Raw genomic sequence first — 24,930 nt, 5'->3', positions numbered from 1 at the left:
TGTTTCTACAAGTGTTATGTTAGTATCCACCCTGCTGAACTGTCCCAGAGCAAAACACTGAGCTGAATTCTATCCAGCTCCAGGGTTTGCTGATCTGCTGACGCTGAAATAACTTTGTGTGCTTGGAACAATACCAATTCATCAGATGGGTCATGAACTTGTGTTTTGCATGGAAATGTCTTGAACTTTAATCAGTTTATGCCATGTTTGGCTCTACTGTGAATTCTCAGCTTGTGACGCAGTGAGAAATACACTGATCTCTAGGATCTTACTTCATTCTTAAATATGCACTGACTTTTCTTTTAAGGGCTGACTATAAGAGGTTATTAGTGCTTACTTGAGAACCTTTATCACCTTCTCAGGAACTGAAAGACCCTCAGTGTCGAGATGAGATGGCAGCGGCACGTGGGGCCCTTAAGAAAAACGCCACCATGCTGTACACGGCCTCACAGGCCTTCCTGCGCCACCCAGATGTGGCGGCCACACGTGCCAACCGAGACTACGTGTTCAAGCAGGTTCAGGAGGCCATAGGAGGCATTTCCAGTGCTGCTCAGGCCAACTCGCCCACTGACGAGAAGCACGGCCATGCCGGCATTGGAGAACTGGCTGCTGCCCTCAATGAATTTGATGTAAGTCAACAAGCTATTCTATTATTCCTCTTTCAAATACCACACTTAGCACACATATATTCAGACTGTGGCATATCCCAACTTTGTGAGATCACTAATGATCTCTTCAAGGTAACACAATACTAGTTATTTCTCTCTGTCTCTGTCTCTATCTCTGACACACACACACACACACACACACACACACACACACACACACACACACACACACACACACACACACACACACACACACACACACACACACACACACACATTTATGCTCAAAACTGAGTTTTCTCCATAGACATGTTTCGCTGCTGCCATCTAGTGGTTAGATGTTGATGGTGAACTATTTGTTCTATAATAAGTTCAAAGCTTTGTAGCTTTTTGTTGTTCAGGTTGATCGTGTCTCTGCAGGTCAGGATTTTGAGGTGTGTTCGGATGTTGGATGAGGATCCGGAGCCCTACCACTTTCCATGACAAACATCCTCATTCAAACGTGCTGTGAATGCAAAAGTTTCTCGTAAGATAGAAAAACAGGAGAACTCTGAGGCCACTGAGGAACAGGCCTAACAGCCACTGTTTCAGGGTGAAAGTAGTCATCTGATTTTTCTCAGGCATAATTTGCCCTTCAGCCTTGGCCATGCTTGATGAGACCCAGATTGTGTTTGCATATACATGTGGTTCGAGTCATTTAGCACAGTGGTCCCCAACCACCGGTCCATGGGTCATTTGGTACCGGGCAGCACGGAAAGATTGAATAAAAAAACATTTTATTTAGAAAAATCACCGGATACATCTGTCTGTGCGTCTGTGTCTCTTGACACATGTCAAGACGCTCGTCTCAGTCAAGTGATACTTTACTTAAAAAAATTAAACCCACAAGCAACAATGAGTGGAAAACAAACGTCTTAAAGAGCTTTTTTGGAAAAGGGAAAAGACCCAATGAGGAGACATTTAAAATATCAGGTGTTCTTCCTTAAAACACGTGTTTATCGCTACAGGTGATTCTCATGCGCCGATCTGCATAATATACAGGCATAATAATGAGGCAACGAAGCCTTCATAACGGCTTCGCCAGCACCCGGCAAGAGGTAAGCGGTTAAAACACGAGCCCTTGGAGTTTTTTGAAAGAAAAAAACATGAACAAGAAGGACATAAAGAATTACTGATGGCCACCACATCTACACATGCGATTGTACTGTGAGCGTCATACTTAGTGACTAACCGTGTCGCTAAGAGAAGAAACCTTTTACTATTGGTGAAGAATTGATCCCCCTATATTGGACCGGCTCGTTGCAGAAACACAAGCTCAGGGCTCCCACTAATTCAGCGTAATGGTGAGCTTTTTATGCACTTTATATTTGTTTTTATGCCGGCCGTATCATTTTATTCCGTCATATTTATCCCCCCCCCCACTTTGAAGGCCGGTCCGTGAAGATATTTTCTTACATGAAACCGGTCCGTGCCGCAAAAAAGGTTGGAGACGGCTAAACTTTAGCGGACACATTCAGAGCACCTTTAAATGAATGCTGCACATCTTACAGCAGCATTACATCAGGATCCCGGTCATGTTTTATATCAGACACACGCAACATAGATGGTTTCAGAGATAAAACAAATATTGCAGCATTTTCAGGACATGTTTCCTTCTCTAGCTACAAATGAAGGCTTTTTGTGTCATTAGAAAGCATAGCCCACTGCACCTTATTGCTATTTAATTAGATAGCACTTTCAGTATTGTGCAATGTCCACACTAGTCTAGCCTTGGCAGCAGAATCATTGTAACTCTTGTAAGTCTTTTGCCACTAAATGATATGACTTTCTACTCACTGCAACTGCCTATTTTCCTCTTCGGGATCGATAGTTATATCTTTCTCTAATTCTTTATCTCATCTTATCTGGATCTGTCTACAGAATCCTATTCGTTATTTGTTACAAACCAAGCTTTGCGACTGCAAGTGAGGAGGACAGTGTGCGGGAGTCTTTTGCTCCGTATTGTCGACCCTTGGTCTTCTACTGTCGACCTAAAGCTGTGCATCAGATCTGCTCTTCATTGTTAAAGATGGACACATGTCACACAATCTTCTTACTTGAAAACCAGTGCAGCTGCCGTGTTTACCCAGTTCTGTAAAAAGCAATAGACTTGAATATTTTCTGCACTTTTAAACCTTTATACTTTAGCTCTACTTTAACTTCGACAGACACACTTTAACAAGAATATAAAAGATATGTATTTTCACAGGAACAAACCTCTTACAGGACCTCTGGAGTTTCACTGATTAGTGTACTTATGTGTGTGATGTTAAACACCATTAGATTAAACCCATACTCTTATGATGTGGTGATTAATTATGGAAATATTCACATCTTAAGTGTGGATGCCAGAAACACACATGGGAAACAATAGACAAGTTGTAAACATTTAAACCAAAAGATGCAAACTCTCAATTACAATGAAGTAGAAGTTGGTACTTAATCTCTAAATGATATGAGATCAACTGCAGTAACTGCTCTGATTGCATCTGTAATAAGTCATTTTGTTCATGACTACCTCACTAACCATCATTTTTTACTTATTTTGAGGTACATAATGGTGCATCGTCTACTGCAATGTTGTGATCAATGACACAACTTATCTTTATACACTCTTAAAATGTGTTTTACTGTATACCCTGGTTAGAATGTGTATACCCACATTTATACATCTTACCTTGTTCCCCAGTGTCTTTCCCATTTCTTTCTCTGTTCAATATACTCTGAAAAACTACAATGCTCTGTTTTGTGTATGTTAGGATGAACAGTCTATGAAACATGTGCTGTACTTCAGTGTTATCGATCTTGTCTGTCCATAAGGTTGCTAGTTTACAGTACGTGAGTGACCCCTTGTGGTAATGTGTGGAGTTTGCTAGTGCTTTTTGACTTAATGCTGCTGCTGTGAGGAGAAATGTCAGGGTGAAACATGGACTCTGACATATTAGATTAAAACACTAAAAGCTATCTAGGTCTAAGGTTTTTGACACTTTTAGAAGAACTTAATTCTGGTTTCTTTTGAACCCGCTATCCTGTTATTCTGCACAAGGCCGTGTCCTGTAGTAATCGATTGACTCTTTTTTTTTTATGGAAAACACTACGACTTTCTTAGAAAAGCAAAAAGACCTGCATAATTTGATTCTATTTGGCAGACAGGCAGAAGTTAAATGAGACAAATTGCCCTTTGCTTAGCCCTCTGTGCTCGCCTGAAGCTGGTGCATGTTTAATTCCTAACTTACCACAGAGACACAGACTGTGGTGTGATCCTCTCAGAATAGTAATGACCTGATGTACTAAGCTACGAGGCTGAGGCATGGTACTTGCAGGACATGATGGGCTTCGTGCTTTGTGCACATGTACAAGTGATTGTGTTTGGTGGTAAAGCACTTGCACACATACAATGGTGAATATAATGAGGGGTGTTTATGTTATTGTAATATAATGATGCAATGGAGGCAGCGATACGCTATTTTCCAGGTAGCCTCAAACTCTCACATTCTCTCATTTTTCCGTTCTCACAAAACCACGAGCACTCACATGCACACTTTTGTTGTTTTGCTTTCAGTAATGGTGTTCAGTGTTGGATGATTGCGCTTATCTGTGTTGGGGTGCTTCTCCCTGTCCTATGTCAGCTTTGATCTGTTACTCATTCTCTGACTCCTCTGCAGTGGTTGGATGCAATGATGGCAGACCAGGGGACAGACACAGACTCGTTTAATACTGGAGCTGGTTTCAGTTTTTTTGGTTTCTTTTTCTTTTTTTTTTAACAATGTGTTGTATGATGATGCTCATTTCCTTGAGTGGATATGGACAAGTTGTTCTCTCTGCCAAACAGATGTCATCACAAATCGGTTTTGACTCTTTCATTCTCTATTCTGTCACCAGCGTTTCTCACAGCCTCTTTCACACAGACATTGCAGGACATTTAGTCACACACAAATGCAGATGTGTGACAGCCATCACAAGGGATGAATAATTCGTATCACACTGTAAACAAATATTCCTTTTTTTGCTAGACTGAAGAACAGAACACAGAGCGCCTTTCATCTCCTCCTATCTTAATGCCAAGAATGTGCAATCATCTGTAAAAACGACACGACAACCCGGACAAATCAGTAAGAATAGATTGCCTGCTATGTGGATTTCTTTCCATCTTTAATTAGGGAAAACACCCCGAGGACTCTGAATGTTTTGAAGGGAAATTGTGGCTCATATGCCTCTAAAATACAAAATGACAAGGATGTTGAGAGCATTGCCTCAATTGCTCTTGAACATGTACAGTCCGTGACACAAAAGGTTAGACACGATTTTTAAATGCAGGGCACAGATGCGGGTCTATAGCTGGATTGAAAGGGCAGCTTATGAATAAGACAAGGAATAGGGGATGACCTCATCTGTATTTTCTTTACTGACATGCACAATAAGTTTGAAATGAGTCAACTTAGGACACTGAGGTATAAGATCTATTAAGAGAGAAAGGGGAGGTCAGCATCAGTTCGAATTCACTCAATTTCAATGTCGTTTGGCATATAACAACCCCCTCCACCTTTTTACCTTGTTTCCTCATCAAATATATTGCAAGGGATTCTTTTCAGAGTGCTGTGTACTTCAGGAATGTTTTGCTTGCAACAATGTAACAATATAATATAACATTTTAATATGTTCTTATAATTTTAGGCAACTTTAATAGTTTAAATGTTTTCAAGGCATAAAAATGTGATTCAGGGTTTTCTCTGAATGTGATTTACTTTTTAAAATGTTTTGACAAGATGTGCAAGACCTCGTCTGTCTACTGTACCTATATGAAGCATCGACTATGATGCATTTAAAAGCCGCTGCTGTTATAACATATCTTCAAACAATACATATTGCAAACAATGTTAAATGAGTTAATGACGGCGACATTTGGTTCTCTTGTTACATGAGCACTTAGTTGACTCGTAAATTATTAATGTCAATTATGCCTAAATGGTATAGGATAATGGCCAGTGCGTATTAGTTAGCATTTCATCCAAATCCTTTGTATTATCACCAAGCACCCGCCTTGAATAATTCAGTTGAGTTGTTGCAATAACAGTTGACAGCGACACATTTTACACAACAGTCTTGAAATAGGTTTTATTATTTAAGGTCGCAGCTGGGTTTTTGGTAAAGGCAGGGCAGAATTTAAGGTTGGCCACCTTTTTTTAAATTCGCTATGCAGGAAAAGCCCTGTCATGTTGAAATGAAAGTCTTTATTTGGGGATCTGAGCTCAGTGGGAGGACAGATGGAGTCAGGGCCCTGAGGGTATGTGGGTAAAGACACACTGTAGCACACATAGATTTTTAGGTCACAGCACACATGCACAGTGTAGCAATTCTATTAGATTTAAAGAACACGTATGAGCAGCGGAGTTATGAATCCATTGTAGCAAATAGTACATATGTATAATGTATGTCAGTTGTACATGTAGAACAATCTGTTTCTGAAGAGGGCTCGTCCCCATCAGTAGGCATTTACATGCAGGCAGGAAACGGGAAACTCTTTCCCTCTCACCTTGTAACTGCAGTGCATATATTCATATGCAAAATATCTATCTTTGTCGCGCTGTTATTCTACCGCTTTGAGCCCTTTTATCTTTGTACAGTCAAAAGCAAGAAGCACCTGATGCAGCCTTTTAAAATTGTGACTCTGTTGGTCTCTCACTCTTATTTGAAGAGTCACACATAAAGACATCAACTAGTGAGCAGCAGCAAATTAAGTACTTCTCATAGGCCTTTTTTCCCCAGAAGAAATACAAGATACACTATGGCTCAGGTAATGTAAATGAGCTAGGAACACCCTGCCAGTACAAGTATAAATTACGAAGGTTTTTCCTTTTATTCTTCTTCTGCTGCTGCTGCCTTTGATTAGTTGAGCCAAGGAGAGTGGAAATAAGATGGGGATGGTGTCTTTTAACACAATCATGATTGCATCAAAAATGATTACCTCGTCCTCAGCGCTCCTCCCTCAACCAGCAAATTGAATTTCCCTCTTTCTGAGCAGGAATATACTAGTGCATCGTACTCATTTTTTTGTTTTGTTTTGTCAGAAAAATCTGGCCCAGCGCTGTGTCCTTTTTTGTGTCACACCTGTTTTGGTTAGATCAATGCAAACAGGTGGTCCAAGGTGCAGCTGTTCAAATACATAAGCCTCAGATTTAAAGCATACAGTCTGTTCATAACATGACCAGCAGATGGCAGTGTTTAATTACTTTCAACACCTTTCTATCTTCTCCCCCTTTTAATTCCCCACCCTCTCTCTTTCCATTTTTATCCTTTTTCCTGCAAGTCCTTAGAAACAGAGATTTTCAGTCTGCGTTACCTTGTATGTTTTTTGTGCCATTCATCAGATAGAAGCTATCTTCTGATGCTTCGGTGGCCTGAGCTCCTTGAATTGAGCTTTGTCAAAATCTAAATCAGTATTAGAGTTCATCAGATACAGCCACATTCGACTCCTCAGCCCACATCCATTGGATATTAATGATTTCCTTTATTCTCCTTGTTTGCAAAGAGAGAATGACACAGTTAGCAGACCTCTGTTGTACACTTTCCCATCCCCGCCCTGTTGTGCCATCACAACTCTTGTACACCTACAGCTATCTGACATAAAAACGCATGGTGCTCAGTTGATGTGTGTGAAGTGCAAACACGCAACACACACACAAGCACAGGCAGCAAACAAACACACATTTCATTCACACATAGTGCAGACATGCATACACAAGTAGAGCATAGCTTTGAGCCTGCGGCAGAGATCCAAGTTGCATTGGATCATTTTTTACCATGGTTTTTGTTTCCATCTGCTTGTCCTCTACCTCCATTCTTTTTTTTCAAGGGTGTTATTTACACCGCATCTTTCTTACTCCCCCTCACCTCTCCTTGTTCACATTGTCTGATGTGTCTTGAACCAACAGAGGTGTTTGGGATGCTTACATGCACACTCTGAGCCAGTTTAGTAGCAGCATTGTATTTTCATGCAGAACCCCTCTATATATTGCAGGGCCTGAGTCACACTGCACAAGCATATGCCGGTCCTCTCTCTGCATACATTATAGGCTAACTATAACCGGATTTACTTGCTAGCTCCGGGAAAGTGTTCAAGCCAGTCCTTTGAATCTCACTGTGGCAAGCCTAAGTCGCTTTCCAAATGCTGCGTGCGTCATCCAGCAGTGACAGTCAATTGACCATGTTTATGTTTATGGGATGACGCAATGAGACTCCCCTTGAATAACAGCTGAGATGGGAATTCCAATAAACATCATAGACATCAGCGCAGTGAGCAGAAGCTGATCTGGTCCGTCATTCTTTTTTTTGTGCAATACGCCTGCCTATGAAGATAGACTTCTGCTTTTCGTTTTGGGAGTTTGTTTTCATTCTTCCCTTGCCAACATGATGGATTTCTTTCTCTGGTTGTGTGAGCAACATGCACGGTAGATGGGCTCTTCATCGTTAGTGTGTGCACAGTGACTGCCCAGCGATGACCTTTTCGCATGCTCCGTTTGTGTATGAGACGCTGCTGAGCCAACCTCAGGGAAAAGTGGCTGGAGAGCAACCCTGCTCTAATGTATGTAGATGTATTCCTAACTGAGGGATAGCTTTCTTGGTAATTGCTATATCAATCTGTGCACTCCTATCATTGCTGTCTCATTTCAGACTCTCTCTTCTTTCGCTCCCTCTTTCCTCTTCCTCTCTTGCACACATGTGCGTGCTCAGACACACACCGCTTTCTCCCTCCGCATTGTCTCTCCTTCCCCCTGATTTTTCTCTCTCCTTGACTCACATTGATTCAGGGCTTAAACATGTGGGTGTTCAACACATTCTTTAGTAGCCTGTGAGAGGAAAAAGTACATCCTGAACATCGCACCAACTGATACTTGCTGGGGAAGGTCACAAACATGCACAGATGCGCGCAGACACCAAACATTAATAACCGCATCGAACACAATGCCAAGTGGGCAGTGTTATTGACAAGAACCCCGTTGTGTTCAATAAAACTCCACTCCCTTCGTCATTTTCACCTTGGCTGAGCCATGTGTTAGCCCAGATGTACACCTCTAAATTACAACATCCTATGCCTGCTGATTGAAACACTGCCTCATTCTCCACGGACAGATGCACCTGTCAAGAGACATATGAATAGGGGAACTACGCTGAAGTAATGGGACGTGACCAGGGAGATAGAGAAGTATTGGTTTGTTTGTTGCTGTACAGTAATTAGCCACTGCCTGTCTCGTCTTGATGGCAACAAGGCATGAGAGAAGCGGTAGAGTAGGGGGGGGGGGGGGGTAAACAGGATTCAGAGATCCATACTAGTTACAGTTGGTGCTCATAGCTTTGGGTCCATTGTGATCAGCCTCTCCACTTTCTTTTTCCATAAAGCCCAGTTTGCAGCTTTAAGGAATTACTCAGCTCTTCTTGTTTATCTCCAGTTATAGATTTACTCTTGTTAGATTAGACTGACTGATGTTCTGCCAAGGCACTTTAGCAGTTTGCATTTACATGTCTCGCTGAAGCACACAACACAGTGAAAGTACTTTAGGACATTTATCATAATGCATCAGATGGTTTATCATAAAGGTGCATCCACAAGTATCCCCAGATTTTTGAGGTTGGCTTTAATTTATATCTGTTAGTATTGCATGTTAAAAGCACAATTCACACTGTTTTGGCTCACATTCTCAGTTAGAAGGAAATGAAAACAGAGTGTGAAAGTAAATTCTAACCACTCTCTCCATGTATGGAGAGCCACTCTAAATTAAATGGCAACAACAACCAATTGTCTCAACTGCATCTTCCGACCTCTCAGCATAAAACTCTTGAGATTTGAGTAGGTGCAACAAATTCATTTATTTATTTATTTTTAATAAAGGTTCCTTCCAGTAAAGGTCTTCTCTGTAGGAGCTCCAACTGCCAGCTTGCCCACTCAGCTCTATTCAATCTCATAGATGCGGAGGCATGCTGGTGCTGGCTCCTGCACATACAGACACACACACACACACACACACACACACACACACACGCACACCCAGACAAATATATACACACACTCCTGATTTCTCCTCTGGTCAAATTTGTCTCATATTATGCAGGTAAATGCAAACACAGAGAAGCAATCCTGGGAGACAGTGTCTTTGCTTAAGGCCAATCTGACTATCCTTGCCAGCCACACAACGCTGCATTACATTGCAAAAGGTTCTGATAACTTTAAGAAATACAATATTTCCTCCCACACATACTCTTGCACTCTGAACAATAATATGGGCAGACTCATGCATACACACACAAGCACAGGGTCCTGTTATTGAGGTTAGTTGTACTGCAAAGGGATACATCTTCCAGGGAAGTCCTGGTGGATTTGCCACAAAATCTAACCAAAATAATATAAACGAGATGCTTGTCTGATTTTCAAAATCCTGTACGGACTTTATCTTCCATTCTTTCTGTTATTTAACATATATATTTACTACATTCAGCATTGGACAGTGAAACTGCATAGCATACATGTAGCAACCTGTTTTAATTATGCTTATTATTCAGCAAGCATTCATTTACACAAGACAGTGTTTTTTTTAATAGACTATAAACCTGAGGCGTAGAGCCTACAGTCTGTTCGGGGATGGATGAGTCCTCAGCAGCTTGGACTGGAGATAGTGGCATTGCCTTATGGTTTTACCAAACGCACATTTAAGAAATGTATTCCACAGAAGTTTAAGTCAGTTTAAACACCTCGATTCAGAGTTAGCTGACTTAAGTATTATGCGTAAGTGCTGTGGATAAGTAGATAAACAGGAAAGCTATTCATTACTCAGCTAAAACGAGCAACAAAGGGGAACCTGATTTTGAAGTGTCTGATTGAAGGCACAACTATTAATATTTGCAGGGTGCTATGTTAAAGGAATTAAGGTCAATTGTTGACTGAATTGATAAAAAAAAATTGTGGCTGCTTTTATTAAAAGCCAGTAAAATCAGTTATATTCACTGGAGCTGAAGTTGAAGCAGCCCAAGGAAGTACTTTACTTTACTTTTGAATTACTAACACACCATTAACTTTGTGCTACTAATCTTCTGCAGGACTTTGTTCCCTAGATTTTTTTTTTCTTTCATAAGAAAATACGTAAGTAGCTCGGCTAGGATTCTGATAGGCAAGGGAGACCAACCAATAGTGATACTGCATGTTTGAATGGTGCAGCACTTAGAACCTCTCTAATTTCCCCCTGTGGCTTCCAGAACGGAAGATATGCCCCGTATCCCTGATCTATGTTTGGAAGAAGCACTAATGCACCAGTGAAGTTGCTTAGATGAGTGTAGCTTTGTTGACAGGCCAATTTAGCTGTCATTTTGAGATAATGTAGTGCTCCGTAGCAGAAAGTACATCCGCATAGAGCGATGATCCAGAGCCCAGCTCTCCCACATCCTGAACGAAGCCAGTTCCCCTCCTCTGGTTTTCTTTTTTTTGCTTTACAACTCTGAAGAAGAAACAAAAGATCATTTTTGAGATCGAAAAGTTGGTCCTAGTTATATGAGTGAGTGAGCATTTTTAATACGATGTTTAAAGCAGTTCGCTTCATCAGACAAAAACACCAAACTCCCCTAAAGGACAAGGACGTCAATTTTAAATTCCCATTAAAATAGTGTTTTGACAATCTCTCAAAGTTTAACGCGGCGGGTTCAGGATCTTTATTTACACTTGCAAGTTGGAAAGAAAATACTACTTGAATGGTAACTTAGCATTTTGTCTGATGCCTGCTCTCCTCTCATCAGTGTAGCTTTCATTGTCAAGACTTGCAATGAAATTGAGTGCTCTCTTTCATCCTCTTGCTTTGCCGGCATAATGTCTTCATCTTGTTAGTTCCACATCTTTTGTCTTCATCCTTTTTCCGGTCTTTTGAATCTTAGAACGGTGCATACTAAAGCTTCTGCATGTATGTATATTGCCGTTGTGTGCAGTTGTTCTCTCCCTTTCAGCCTCAATGGCATCCAATAACAAATGTGTTTTGGCTGAAGGTTGTGAGCTTCTTCTGTATCGGCAGCAGTTATATGAGAAACTTTTTGAAAATGATTCTGACTTCCTTGCCAAGACCACTGGCTGCCTGTTCCCCATCCCCATCGCCTCTCCACACAGAGGTAAATACCCAGTTGCCTCTTCACTAATGGAGGCTCTGTTGAAACATCCCTCCTCATTTAGCAAATCGTGTGAAAGCCAAACAAATGATTGAACATCAAACAAATGAAAGTAAATCTTGAGTTAAAGTCCACGATGTAATCTGCTTGTGTTGAAACAGTGTGAGGTTTCACTGATCTAAAGCTTTTCATGCTTTACAAATAACAAAGTGAGTGAGATGTAGAAAATATATAGATATATTTTCTTTTTGATTCACTGCCAGCCTTGTTCTGTTGTGCTGCCTTTGCATCAACCCTTAATTCTATTAGACAAAGGTTCAGTGGGGTGTCATGGACGTTCAATCTGGCAGTACAAATGAAATGGCCATGTTTCATGCTGTGCTGCTGCCTCACTGTCTGCTATTTTAACATGTGTTCTTCCATGTTCTATCATCATGTATGAAGGAAAGTGACGGCTCTTCTAAGTTAGAACATTGATTGTAATTCTTTGCTTGTGGGCAGATGTTAAAAGCGCTCTGTGGAGTTTTTTAATAAACAAACAAAAGTTATGTTTACATCCATTGTTACTTACACACGTTGTGTGTATCTTTCAGGTCTAACAAACGCGTCCAATGCATTTTCCTTCATCATAAAATATTTGCGCACCAGATGTTTTAAGTATTGTATTGTTGCATTGCATTGTTTATATCCAAGTTCAAGTTCTTTATTTATCATGTGCACAACAATTACATAGAAGCAGTCATTGGCATTCTCAGGCTCCCATCAACATTGCTAATTAAATATGTACACAAAAAGAAAAAGAAGATGACAAAAAATAAAATAAATGGGAGTCTATACATAAAATAGTGCAATTTATACATTTGACAGTAATTGCAAGTAACTATACTGGATGTAAGCATGCATGTGCATGAGCTCGACCTCAAGAGTTCAAGAGTTCAACTGTCTTATTGCCTGTGGGATGAAGCTGTCCCAGAGCCTGGTGGTGCAGCACGGGATACTGCATTACAGGCTGCCAGCCGGCAGCAGGCAGAACAGTTGTGGCTGGAGTGATTAGAGTCTTTGATAATCCTTTTGGCTTTCTTCCTGCACCGCTGGGTGTAGAGGTCCTCCATGGATGGCAGCTCCATCCTGGTGATGTGCTGAGCAGTTTTTCACCACCCTCTGTAAAGCCTCCCAGTTAAGAGCGACTGCCAAACCAGGCGGTGAAGCAGCCGGTCAGGAGACTCTCGATGGTGCACCTGTAGTAGCTTGCAGATTATCCTGGAGTCCATGTTGAATCACGTTAAACATGTTGGTCCATGTGTATTATCTAGCAGTCTTCTTCCTCCCTGGCTGGGGCCGTGCTGTGTTGCTTGGTGCATCAGAAACTTCTCCATACTGTTAGTACAGGTCAAAGCCTCCACAGTTAACCTATAAAAGCAATCCAGATGCATCAATAGCAAAACACAGATACATAGACAAAAAGGAGTAAGAGAAAAGGTAGATATGCTGTTGGGAAGGTATCGATTGAATTCAGCAAAGGAGAGTAGGACATGCAATAAAGAAAGAGGGGCAGAGGATTAGAACAATTGTGCAAGTCTGATCTGTCAGTCACAGCCTCAAATGTATTGTGAAGGAGCAGTAAGTATTGAGCTCTCTGATGTGAAGAATGCGGGCCGAGTTAAGGCGGATGAAGGGATACGTCCTGTATTAGAATGACTTTTATTTATTTATTTATTTTCTGTGTCATACCACTGAAGTGCTGCATCTCACATGGCATTACATACAATAGTAACAAGAGCAACCAAACCAGTTAACCAATACTCACACCAGGTTAATACAGCATCACTTTAATCGTATTAAGTTAATATTTTGGCCAAATAAACCTATAGGTTAGCATAACTTTGTACTCAGTGCCACGAGCACTCTGCTGCAAACCGTTTCCAAAGGTGTTAAGGAAATGCAAGCCTACAACCTTGCTGTTTTTCCTTTTTTTTGGACTGTCTGCATGCATTCTCCTTGTGCGAGACCTCTCAGTCGCACTGACTGTAGGTCACATTCCACATCCCATAATAAGCACAACAAAGTCAGACATTCAGGTCAGCTTGCGGGTTTATCCCAGCGAGGCTGTGCAGCACAAAAGACACTTGTAATGGATCATTGGGGTAAAGACACTGAATGATCACCTTTTTAAATAAAGTGTTTGATAGTTAGGTTTAAGGTTGGACTAGTTTACAATCTGTCTAAGGCTTTTACTTTGTTTGGCCTGGCTGGACTCAGTTAGAGAAGTTTATTTTAATTGTTGCCCTGTACCTACAATGACAAGAATATTACACTGATCTATAGCTAAATTGACCAACGGTACAACAATACAATTCAGGTTGGAGTATATGGAATCTTAAATTTGCTTTTCTTCCGCATAAAACAGTAAAAACATGTCCTTAAGATGTTTTTATTTTATAGAGGGAATGCTTTTGTGAAGTCGCAGAAACCATTGTATGGAGTGCTGATTTAGAGAACAGCTGATTTTGGGGGGGGGGGAAGGATGCTGGGTCATTGGGAGGAACGGAGGCAGTGTCTAGCGGAATGATTTCTATTGAAGGGGTGCCAGTGAATGAGGTTTGGGGTTATCGTTTTGCTGGACAGAATTTAAAAAGCAGAAAATTAAATGAGAACTGTATTCATATTCAAATTGGGACAAGTCCCCATGTGCCTGCACGGTTTTCAATTATGGTGGGATATGTATATTTATGTCTGCTCCAAAGGAAACTGGACAGGGCCGCTCAATGCTTTTGTCAGTCTGAGCAAGTATCTGCTGTGTTATTCTGCTGACAGCCTGAGGCCTGTATTTCTATTGTAGGGCCGTCAGATGAAAAAATAAGTAAATTAAAAATATAAATGATACATGCTTATAGTGCTCTGTGATGCATCAGCACCAATGTGTTCTATTGCATACAGACTATTAAACAAATGGTGTCTTATTTTATCCAATGGTTGTATTCATTTCACATCACAAGCAGAAAAGGAGAGGCGTGTTGTCCATGCAGCAGAATGTGATGGAAAAAAAGATCCCGCAACCAAGAGACTCATGAACAGTGATACAAACCTGTCCTTTCTTTTCATCGGTTCACCTCGGTGTTCCCTCTCTCACTGCCAGCCCACCGGGAAAGGTTCTAGTACTTCAGATTGCCAGTCCGCCCCTGTCCGCCCCCAGGGCATGTTGTAAAAACCTTGAGCCCTGACTCCTCTAACATGACTGTCGAACATCTCTCTCTCACTTCTGTTCTTTTCCTGTGTCCCTCAGTTTCTCTTCAGTGTGTTGAGATCTGTGCATGTGTAGCTCTTTCACAAGCAAATCAAATGGGAAACCATCAACACAAATATCAGAATAAATACATTTTGATTTACTATTTTATATATTCTTAAAAAGAGTGTTTCAAATTCATATTCACAAATGTTGAATGGACCATTCAAGGTCATTGCTATAGCGTAGCTTAGCATGTTATACAGTACATATGTGGGGTTTGTCTTAGACTGCAGTAGGCTATTTGTTCAAATTCAAAAGGCTTAAAACAAACCAGTGAGGGGGAAGTAAAACTGTTCTGTGTCAGTTCAGATATGACACACATAATATTACCTCTTTAGCTTCTTGTAATAAATGGATTTGTGATTGGTTTTGTCAGTTGGTTTAGTTACATGGCAGTTGTTTGGTGTTAATATTTAGTAGCAACTACATTCTACTTAGTTTGTGCGGTGAATCTCCACTTACAATAACAGTTGGTGAAACCAGCTCCTGACCTCTAGTAACCTCTGTTGCTAGTAATCTAACAAGCATTTCAACCGCTGCCTCTTAACGCGTAAGACACACGCATACATTAATCATGTTTCATGTCCTTATCCCATAACTGTCCATCATTAATATATACGGTTGTGCTGTGGCTGCTACACTGAATGTAAAAGCCCGTGTTGCTACTGTTTCTGCATGTCTGACAGCACAACAGGAGATTCACAGTGTCCTGGCAACACCTCTGGCTACGTAGACAGAGTGTGTCTACTGTGTGTAACGTAATTTCCCCTGGACACTGCGGACACCTTGCAGTATTGTGGGTGGTCTTAATCTTTACTCAGACAGAGAGGCCTCAGTCTGACTCACTGCTACAGAGCGAGTGAGAGAGTCCAGTCGAGCTCCCGCTGAGTAATTAGTCAGGTCCTTTTCTCCTCAGCTAACCCTACAGGGCAAAGGGAAGGACAAAGAAACCTACATTTAAATGTTAATTGCATCTTTATATCCCTGCAAATTCTAATTACCTTTACTTGTTCATACCTGCAGTAAACAGGTAATAAATGGGGATTAGCAAGTGAGCCATGCTGGCAATAATTACCACCCAGAACCTCTGTGGCATACAGTATGTCTCACTTTGTTTTATTGTGTTACCTAAATGATGTGGCATGTTGCTATTACTGCAGAAGGGGGGAATTAGATCATTTGTAGTTTTTGAAAACCCAACATGTTAATATACTTTCCTTATTACTTTTCGCAGTCGCAACAGCGCCACTCTCTCTGCACTCTTCACGGATATAAAGTGGCCTTACCAGAGTGCAAGAACTCAGGCTTTAATGCAGCTGGAGACGGGGGGCATTATACCACGCTTCCCCCTACACTCCAAGAGCATGCCATCCACTCAAATGCTCCCCTCATTATGGTTTAGACAGTCACTGCCTGGATTTAATAGCAGCACAGAGAAGCCTGGCTGATGGGGTGATGTCACGCAAATGGACGACTGCATGTGCGTAATATAAAGGTCTTCGTATATGAAAAGCATCAAGGATAGCTCTGCAAACAGCCAGCTTTATATGGGTTCTTTACAGCTAATGTGTGAAGAGGACTCGGGTGTTTGCTTGTTTGAGCTAGCGGAGAAAAAATATCTGTCCTGCCTGATGATGAGATGATTATTTTAGTTTCATTTTGCCACTGCTCTTGCTGTGAAGGTAGTAGGTGTCTGTCAAGTATGGCACCATCAGTACTTTCATTCACTGACATTTCGGCCCCAGCTTAACTGTGAAGGACACTGTCACAGGTATTTCGAGATTGGCTCTGAGAGGGAGGGGGGATATTTCTGTCTGTAACAAGATCTTATGGGTAACACGTTCTCACTAAACCTGGGCTAGAGGTCAGTCAATTGCCTCTTCTCCTCGAGCACTGTTGAAGAATCTCAGAGGACTGATTGATGTGCAGTTGTTGTCCTGTGCTTCATTGCTTTTTGTTTTTTTTGCTGTTGTTAGAAGGCAGACATAATCACTGCCACTTACAACAATGAGTCTCTCTTAGGGACATAAAACCTGGAGATTGGTACCAATGTCTCAGTGAATGGCTGTTCTACCTTTTTGTCTTCGGTGAGGCTTCTATTAATTACTTGCTTTGGTACATCTCTGATTTTTTGTTTTTACGAAAGCAAACAACTTACTATTCTTTTTACAAAATAACATCAAAACAGCTCTGGCTACAGAGGGGGAAATATATCCCACTGAGATCTAAATAATTCTGTCCTTTATGAAATCTGAGATATATTTACCGTTTAAGCTACAACAAAATAGCTGTGTTCACAAAGACATCCAAGTAAAAGCCTTGGAGGCATTTTTGCTCGAATACAATATAATGACAATGGTGTAAAAATATATAAACAAATATAGTGTATTTAATCGTAATAATAATTATATTTCATTGCAATTTTTTTCTTTCAACTGTGATTAATTCATCAACAGATAGTAACCCTACAGTGTCGGTAATTGAAAAGATGAACTTTGACTTAAGTATTAATATGTTTATGGGGTATGTAATAAGCTCGCCCTCATTTATTCATATATATTTAACTGTATTTTCCTTAGTGATAATTGCTTTGGCTTGCTGCTCCTATTTTGTTTTTTAAGCAACGTATTGTTGTAACTTACCAAGACGTCATTATCTCGTTTCTAACCAGACTCCCAGGTGTAGTGGAGCAGACTGACTTACATTGTTAAACATTGATTCCACTTATCTCCCAAACACATCAAATGAGATTTGTAGTGGAGTTGGCAGGTGTGTCTTTGCTGATCATCCCCAGTATGTTTCGTCTTTTAAACAACTGGATGCTTGCTGTCAACTGACCATCTGTAGGACTTGCTCCTGCGTGTTTGGCAGCTTCCACCTGCAGGATCATAACAACACTGCTGATTTGCTTATTGTCTGACTTGTCATTAAATAAAACGCACTAAAACCTGCATACCATCTGTAACCCTGTGACAATTTATCTGCAGCTTGACTGTCAACAGTGTTGTCATTCTAGCTTCTTCACTGCAGCTTTATTAGTATGTCAAGGCGATCACTGTTCCATCAGATGCTTTTATGTTTGTCCACAATAAAGACACATTTCCACAACGTAGCTACAGATTGTTGTATTCAAATCAAGGAAGACACCAAAACGGAGTAAAATGCATTTTAATATTTCAAAGATCTTTGACCCGTCAAAGACATTAAACCATTTCAGAGATCCCCCTAGGGTGCCATAGATGGGTCTTTGATACCGGTGGTGGTAGAGGGGTAAAGTAGCAAGGATGATCCCTGGTTGACAGACAGCCTCATGAACATGAACCAATGAATTAATAGGATAATAACTGAGAGGCTGTTATTAGGACATTATAATTATAATTGTCTGGCTGCTGGAACTTGCACTAAAAGCTTCACTTGACATGCAGTTTGCTCACTGGCCTTAATGGCTTTAACTCCAGGGGAACTGGTGAAAAAGTGCCTTAAGTGTTAAGTTTGTCATTTTGTAGTAGAGGGGTTAAAAAATAAATAAAAACAGGCCTGAAAGTATAATGTTTGATTTATTAAAGCTCAGACGTCTTTCTGATTAAATATGTATGTCGGAAAAACGAGGACCGTCCGGATATAAATATTCAATTCATCATTGTCTAGTGTTATTGGGATCAAAAAGGTCAAAGAAAAAGTTCCAATATTCCCATGAGATCACCCAATACAGTGAAATATTGGAGGCTGTCTAGTGTGTCTTGCCAAACCCCTTTTCAACTCAAAACCAACCCCCACCTAACGCTCCCCTGCAGCTCACTGTGGGTCCACACTCTGAGTCTAATGCCAGAGACTGGGCACTGCTCCAGCTACCATTACCTGGGCAGACAGGGAGCCTTGTTGGCTTGTTATTATGCTACTCCACTGTATGATTTATGACTCCGTCTATGTGCATCTGCTACATTAATAAACACACACTGGACACACACTCATAATTTAACCTACACAGTTTTGAAAACAAGCTATATCACAGCCTTAGTATCATGAGCGTCACTGCTGAGGACATTAGTTTAGAGTACATAGTTTTCCTGATTGCCTTTTCAGGCCCGATGCGCTACTCATCTTATAGCACAGCCATTCATTTGTTTTATGATGGGTGACCTTCAGTTGGTCCTTAAGTGTGCCTGAAACCCACCACAAAAAGCAGCTTTCCACTATTTTATGATAGTGTTTCTTAGTTGTCATGGTAGCAAAGCGTGGATGCTGTCACTTTCTTAGTTCTGTTTTCCAGACATGGCAGAGCAGATATTCTCTGAGCCAGGCGAGGCAACAAAACAAATATTGCTCTCCAAATTGAAACTGCTGTGAATTGGGTCATCGTTTTTGTCTGGTATCACCGTTTCACCTTTTTTGAGAAAACGTATCACGGCAAACAACAGACGGGGGAAAAGCGATGAGGTGTCAAGAAGTGCGAACCCACGGGGACGAGGGGGATGAAACGGGCATATGTTACTGAAGAGCGAACGTCGACGGCTCCAATGATACAAACATTCAAACAACGCGCATTCGAATGCGAGTTTCAGGCATATTTTAAGAGAGCAATGCCCACAGAGAGCTAAATGTGTTGATGTTATGTACAACGTGATTATACTGAAAGTTGTTATTTATTTTCCCTAATCAAGTTAATTATATGCAGAACTTTCCTCTCTCTGCTTAGTTATAGACTAACTTGACATAATCAAACCAGCAGGATACAAGTTCAATCATTAATCAAGATGTCCTGACCACTTGGATCACTTCTAAATATGTGTGAAAGCGCTTCATTAACTATGGGAAACTATTCTGTGTGTTCTGCGGCTGCTTTCTTGTTTCTACCGATCAGTCGAGCTTTCTCTACTTTCCCCCTCTCTTTCACCTCATTCCCAAATAAACAACTCCGCTCAAAATATTCATATACTGTAATTCCTCAAACACGCCGAAGACATCTGGAGGATGCAGTCGGATTGTTGACTGAATACGTCCCTGTTTGCAGTTGGGACGGCTTTTGTCTTTGTTCAAAGTGCAGTTCTAATTAACACGTGTACAGTCTTGTTGATGTTTCAACTCGGCGAGCATGTGTCTGCGCACGTGTTTTAGAGGAGATAGTTTTGTTTACGCTTCATTGTGAAAATGTATTGGAACTGGACCCGGTGAACTCAATGGGGCATGCACTCTCCGTCTTGGGGCATAGTGTACTTTTAGCTCAGTTTCCTGCTGGTTACACTGTTTTACCATTTCATGTGTGTTTCCCTTTCTCTGCTCCAGTTCTCCCTCTTTTTCTTTCCTTTATTAATTATTTAAGAATGATTTAATTTGATACATGTGTGTGGTATTTTTAACCTTTAGAGGGCAAGCTACATTCTAAAGCAATGCATGTTTATTGCACAGCATGCAGCTGCAAATAAAAGGACAATACCACTCAACTTAATAATTAATATAGTCCTCCAATGGCCATGGAAAGACTATTAGTCATGGACATCTTTTCTAAGAATATAGCTTTATATTTTATTTGAGATGCTGGACAGTACATGTTATCGTGGAAGAAACTACATTTGTTATATTATGTTTTTACATCCCAATTAGCTTATGCTGATATTGGTTAGTGATCTTAATTTTGATTCTATGGTTGAATGCTTTTTCTTTTTTTACTTACTCTACAGTATATGACATCATTGACACAGCTGTGATTTGAGCTTCTTATAACAGCCCGAAGAAGCTACGTGGTGCCTCCCATCCATCCATCCTGTGGGCCCACCACTCATGGGAAAAACCGCTGGGGTCGGGTGCGCTGTCACATGGGTGGCAGTGATGGTCAGGGACCTCGACGGACCAGACCCGGGCAGCAGAGGCTAGGCTCTGGGGACGTGGAACGTCACCTCTCTGTGGGGGAAGGAGCCGGAACTAGTGCGGGAGGTGGAGCGCTACCAGTTGGATCTGGTGGGGCTTACCTCCACGCACAGTCTTGGCTCTGGAACCGTACTCCTGGATAGGGGTTGGACTCTATTCTTCTCCGGAGTTGCCCAAGGTGTGAGGCGTCAGGCCGGGGTGGGGATACTCACTAGCCCCCGGCTGAGCACCGCTATGTTGGAGTTTATCCCGGTGGACGAGAGGGTCGCCTCCCTACGCCTTCGGGTTATGGGGGGGAAAACTCTGAGTGTTGTTTGTGCCTATGCCCCAAACCGCAGTTCTGAGTATTCGGCCTTCTTGGAGACCCTGAATGGAGCCCTGCAGGGGGCTCCAGTAGGGGACTCCATAGTCTTGCTGGGAGACTTCAACGCACACGTGGGAAACGATGGAGACACCTGGAGAGGCGTGATTGGGAGGAAGGGCCTCCCTGATCTAAACCCGAACGGTCGTTTGTTATTGGACTTCTGTGCTAGCCATGGAATGGCCATAACAAACACCATGTTCGAACATAAGGATGCTCATAAGTGCACGTGGTACCAGAGCACCCTAGGCCAAAGGTCAATGATCGATTTCGTAATCGTATCATCTGACCTGAGGCCGCATGTTTTGGACACTCGGGTGAAGAGAGGGGCGGAGCTGTCGACTGATCACCATCTGGTGGTGAGTTGGATCAAGGGGTGGGGGAAGACTCTGGACAGACCTGGTAAACCCAAACGGGTAGTGCGGGTGAACTGGGAACGTCTGGAGGAAGCCCCTGTCCTGGGGATCTTTAACTCACACCTCCGGCGGAGCTTTTCAGCCATCCCTGTGGAGGTTGGGGGCATTGAACCTGAGTGGGCGATGTTCAAAACCTCTATTGCTGAAGCTGCGGTGATGAGCTGTGGTCTCAAGGTCTTAGGTGCCTCAAGGGGCGGTAACCCTCGAACACCGTGGTGGACCCCGGTGGTCAGGGAAGCCGTCCGACTGAAGAAGGAGTCCTTCCGGGTTATGTTATCCGGGAGGACTCCGGAAATAGTTGCAGGGTATCGAAGGACTAGAAGGGCGGCAGCTTCTGCCGTGTCAGAGGCAAAGCAGCGGGTGTGGGAGAAGTTCGGAGAAGCTATGGAGAAGGACTTTCGGTCGGCACCAAGGTGCTTCTGGAAAACCACCTCAGGAGGGGGAAGCGAGGAACCATCCAAGCTGTGTACAGCAAGGGTGGGACCCTGCTGACTTCAACTGAGAAGGTTATCGGCCGGTGGAAGGAGCACTTTGAGGAACTCCTGAATCCGACTAACACGCCCTCTATGGTTGAGGCAGAGCTGGAAGCTGATGGGGGATCATCGTCAATTTCCCTGATGGAAGTCACTGAGGTAGTCAAACAACTCCACAGTGGCAAAGCCGCAGGGGTTGATGAGATCCGTCCAGAAATGCTGAAGGCTTTGGGTGTTGAGGGGCTGTCTTGGTTGACACGCCTCGTCAACATTGCGTGGAAGTCTGGGACAGTGCCTAGGGGTTGGCAGACCGGGGTGGTGGTTCCCCTATTTAAAAAGGGGGACCAGAGAGTGTGTGCCAACTACAGGGGTATCACACTTCTCAGCCTCCCTGGTAAAGTCTACTCCAAGGTACTGGAAAGGAGGGTTCGGCCGGTAGTCGAACCTCTGATTGAAGAGGAACAATGCGGATTCCGTCCTGGTCGTGGAACAACGGACCAACTCTTCACTCTTGCAAGGATCCTGGAGGGGCCTGGGAGTACGCCCATCCGGTCTACATGTGTTTTGTGGATCTGGAGAAGGCGTATGACCGGGTCCCCCGGGTGATACTGTGGGAGGTGCTGCGGGAGTATGGGGTGAGGGGGTCACTTTTGAGGGCCATCCAATCCCTGTACGCCCAAAGCGAGAGTTGTGTCCGGATACTCGGCAGTAAGTCGGACTCGTTTCCAGTGAATGTTGGCCTCCGCCAGGGCTGCGCTTTATCACCAATCCTGTTCGTGATTTTCATGGATAGGATATCGAGGCGTAGTCGTGGAGGAGAGGGGTTGCAGTTCGGTGACCTGAGGATCTCATCGCTGCTCTTTGCAGATGATGTGGTCCTTATGGCATCATCGGTCTGTGACCTTCAACAGTCACTGGATCGGTCGCAGCCGAGTGTGAAGCGGTTGGGATGAGGATCAGCACCTCCAAATCTGAGGCCATGGCTCTCAGCAGGAAACCGGTGGATTGCCTACTCCGGGTAGGGAATGAGCCATTACCCCAAGTGAAGGAGTTCAAGTACCTCGGGGTCTTGTTTGCGAGTGAGGGGACAATGGAGCGAGAGATTGGCCGGAGAATCGGAGCAGCGGGGGCGGTATTACAGTCACTTTACCGCACCGTTGTGACGAAAAGAGAGCTGAGCCAGAAGGCAAAGCTCTCAATCTACCGGTCGATCTTCGTTCCTACCCTCACCTATGGTCATGAAGGCTGGGTCATGACCGAAAGAACGAGATCACGGGTACAAGCGGCCGAAATGGGTTTTCTCAGACGGGTGGCTGGCGTCTCCCTTAGAGATAGGGTGAGAAGCTCAGCCATCCGTGAGAGACTCGGAGTAGAGCCGCTGCTCCTTTACGTTGAAAGGAGCCAGTTGAGGTGGTTCGGGCATCTAGTAAGGATGCCACCTGGGCGCCTCCCTAGGGAGGTGTTCCAGGCACGTCCAGCTGGGAGGAGACCCCGGGGAAGACCCAGGACTCGGTGGAGAGATTATATCTCCTCTCTGGCCTGGGAACGATTCAGGATCCCCCAGTCGGAGCTGGAGGATGTGGCCCGGAGAAAGGGAAGATTGGGGTTCCTTACTGGAGCTGCTGCCCCCGCGACCCGATCCCGGATAAGCGGTAGACGATGGATGGATGGATGGAAGATAAATAAAATGCCTACAATACGTTATGGTGCTTGTTAATATTACACATAAGTATTGGACTAAAGCTGCTATCATGCATTAACCACATCATGCTGTAGCTGCAATATTCTGGTCTCTTGATGATATGAATGTTAAATAACCTTGATAGTTTTGATGGTCGGCATATCTAGTTTATATACATATTTCATGTATATATTATAATTGCTATATATTTGAGCTGTGATGACAGTGTGTGTCCTCCATGCAATGGACATGGCTAAAGCATCTAATAGTTTTTCTATTTTTTTGGTTTGTGTCAAAGGTTTAAAAACTCTTTCTCTTGTCTTTACACTGTATAACAAAGGACGAAGCCATCTAATGTTAGTACATGGTGTGCTTTTTAACACTCCAACAGAAGACACTGTTGGAAACTAATTTATGGTTCAGTTGGCTCCAATTTGTTTGCACCACAATGTGTGATTGCAATACACTTATTTTGGCTTTTATTTTTGATTAGACATAATCACACACGGTTGCGTGTTCTTTTTAGGCTGTTTTTGAAAGTACTTTTCACCCTCCATGTGCTATGCATTTTCTCAAAAATGTGTTCTTTACTTAACCCTCTCTTGTATTTTATGAAACATTCAGGGGAAGTTTAGTAGATTCTGCCCTGTAAGGATTTAATGTATTGAGGTCTCTTTTCTCAGATGTCCTACTGTTTTTACGTATAAAAGATTCAACGCTACCCATTTTAGCTTTCTTTACAATATAAAGACGTGGTAAAAGCTCACCCTTTGAAATATTTAGTGTACTCCAGAAGGTCTACCAGGTGAATACATGGATGACTACATGAAATAATTATTTGTGTATGCATAAATGACTTTTCTTTTAATCTTTAGAGTTTAAGGTAAAATACTAATAGCAAAGGCCAAGTTGCATATCACTATCCTGAAGGACATCTGGTCAGGTCACAGTAACACACCCATAATATAAAGTTAAGTGTGTATGTTATTGACTAGCCCAGAATCTCGTCATCTTAGTTATGGGTTATTGTAAAATGTAAGTATTCGTTAGTACAAACGATCA

At 42.4% G+C, this 24,930-nt stretch overlaps 1 protein-coding gene across 1 annotated transcript in view; it reads left to right on the top strand.

Annotated features, from left to right (window-relative positions):
* ctnna2 (catenin (cadherin-associated protein), alpha 2) overlaps window positions 1–24,930 on the top strand; it is a 279,750-nt gene that overhangs the window by 51,611 nt on the left and 203,209 nt on the right. Inside the window, exon 6 of the mRNA XM_029429381.1 lies at window positions 363–629. Coding sequence (XP_029285241.1) covers window positions 363–629 — 267 coding nt within the window. The remainder of the gene's footprint in view (window positions 1–362; window positions 630–24,930) is intronic.

Source organism: Cottoperca gobio, chromosome 1 (assembly GCF_900634415.1).
Source record: "Cottoperca gobio chromosome 1, fCotGob3.1, whole genome shotgun sequence".
In the NCBI taxonomy this organism is placed as follows: domain Eukaryota; kingdom Metazoa; phylum Chordata; class Actinopteri; order Perciformes; family Bovichtidae; genus Cottoperca; species Cottoperca gobio.
This window is presented reverse-complemented; position numbering and strand designations above follow the sequence as displayed.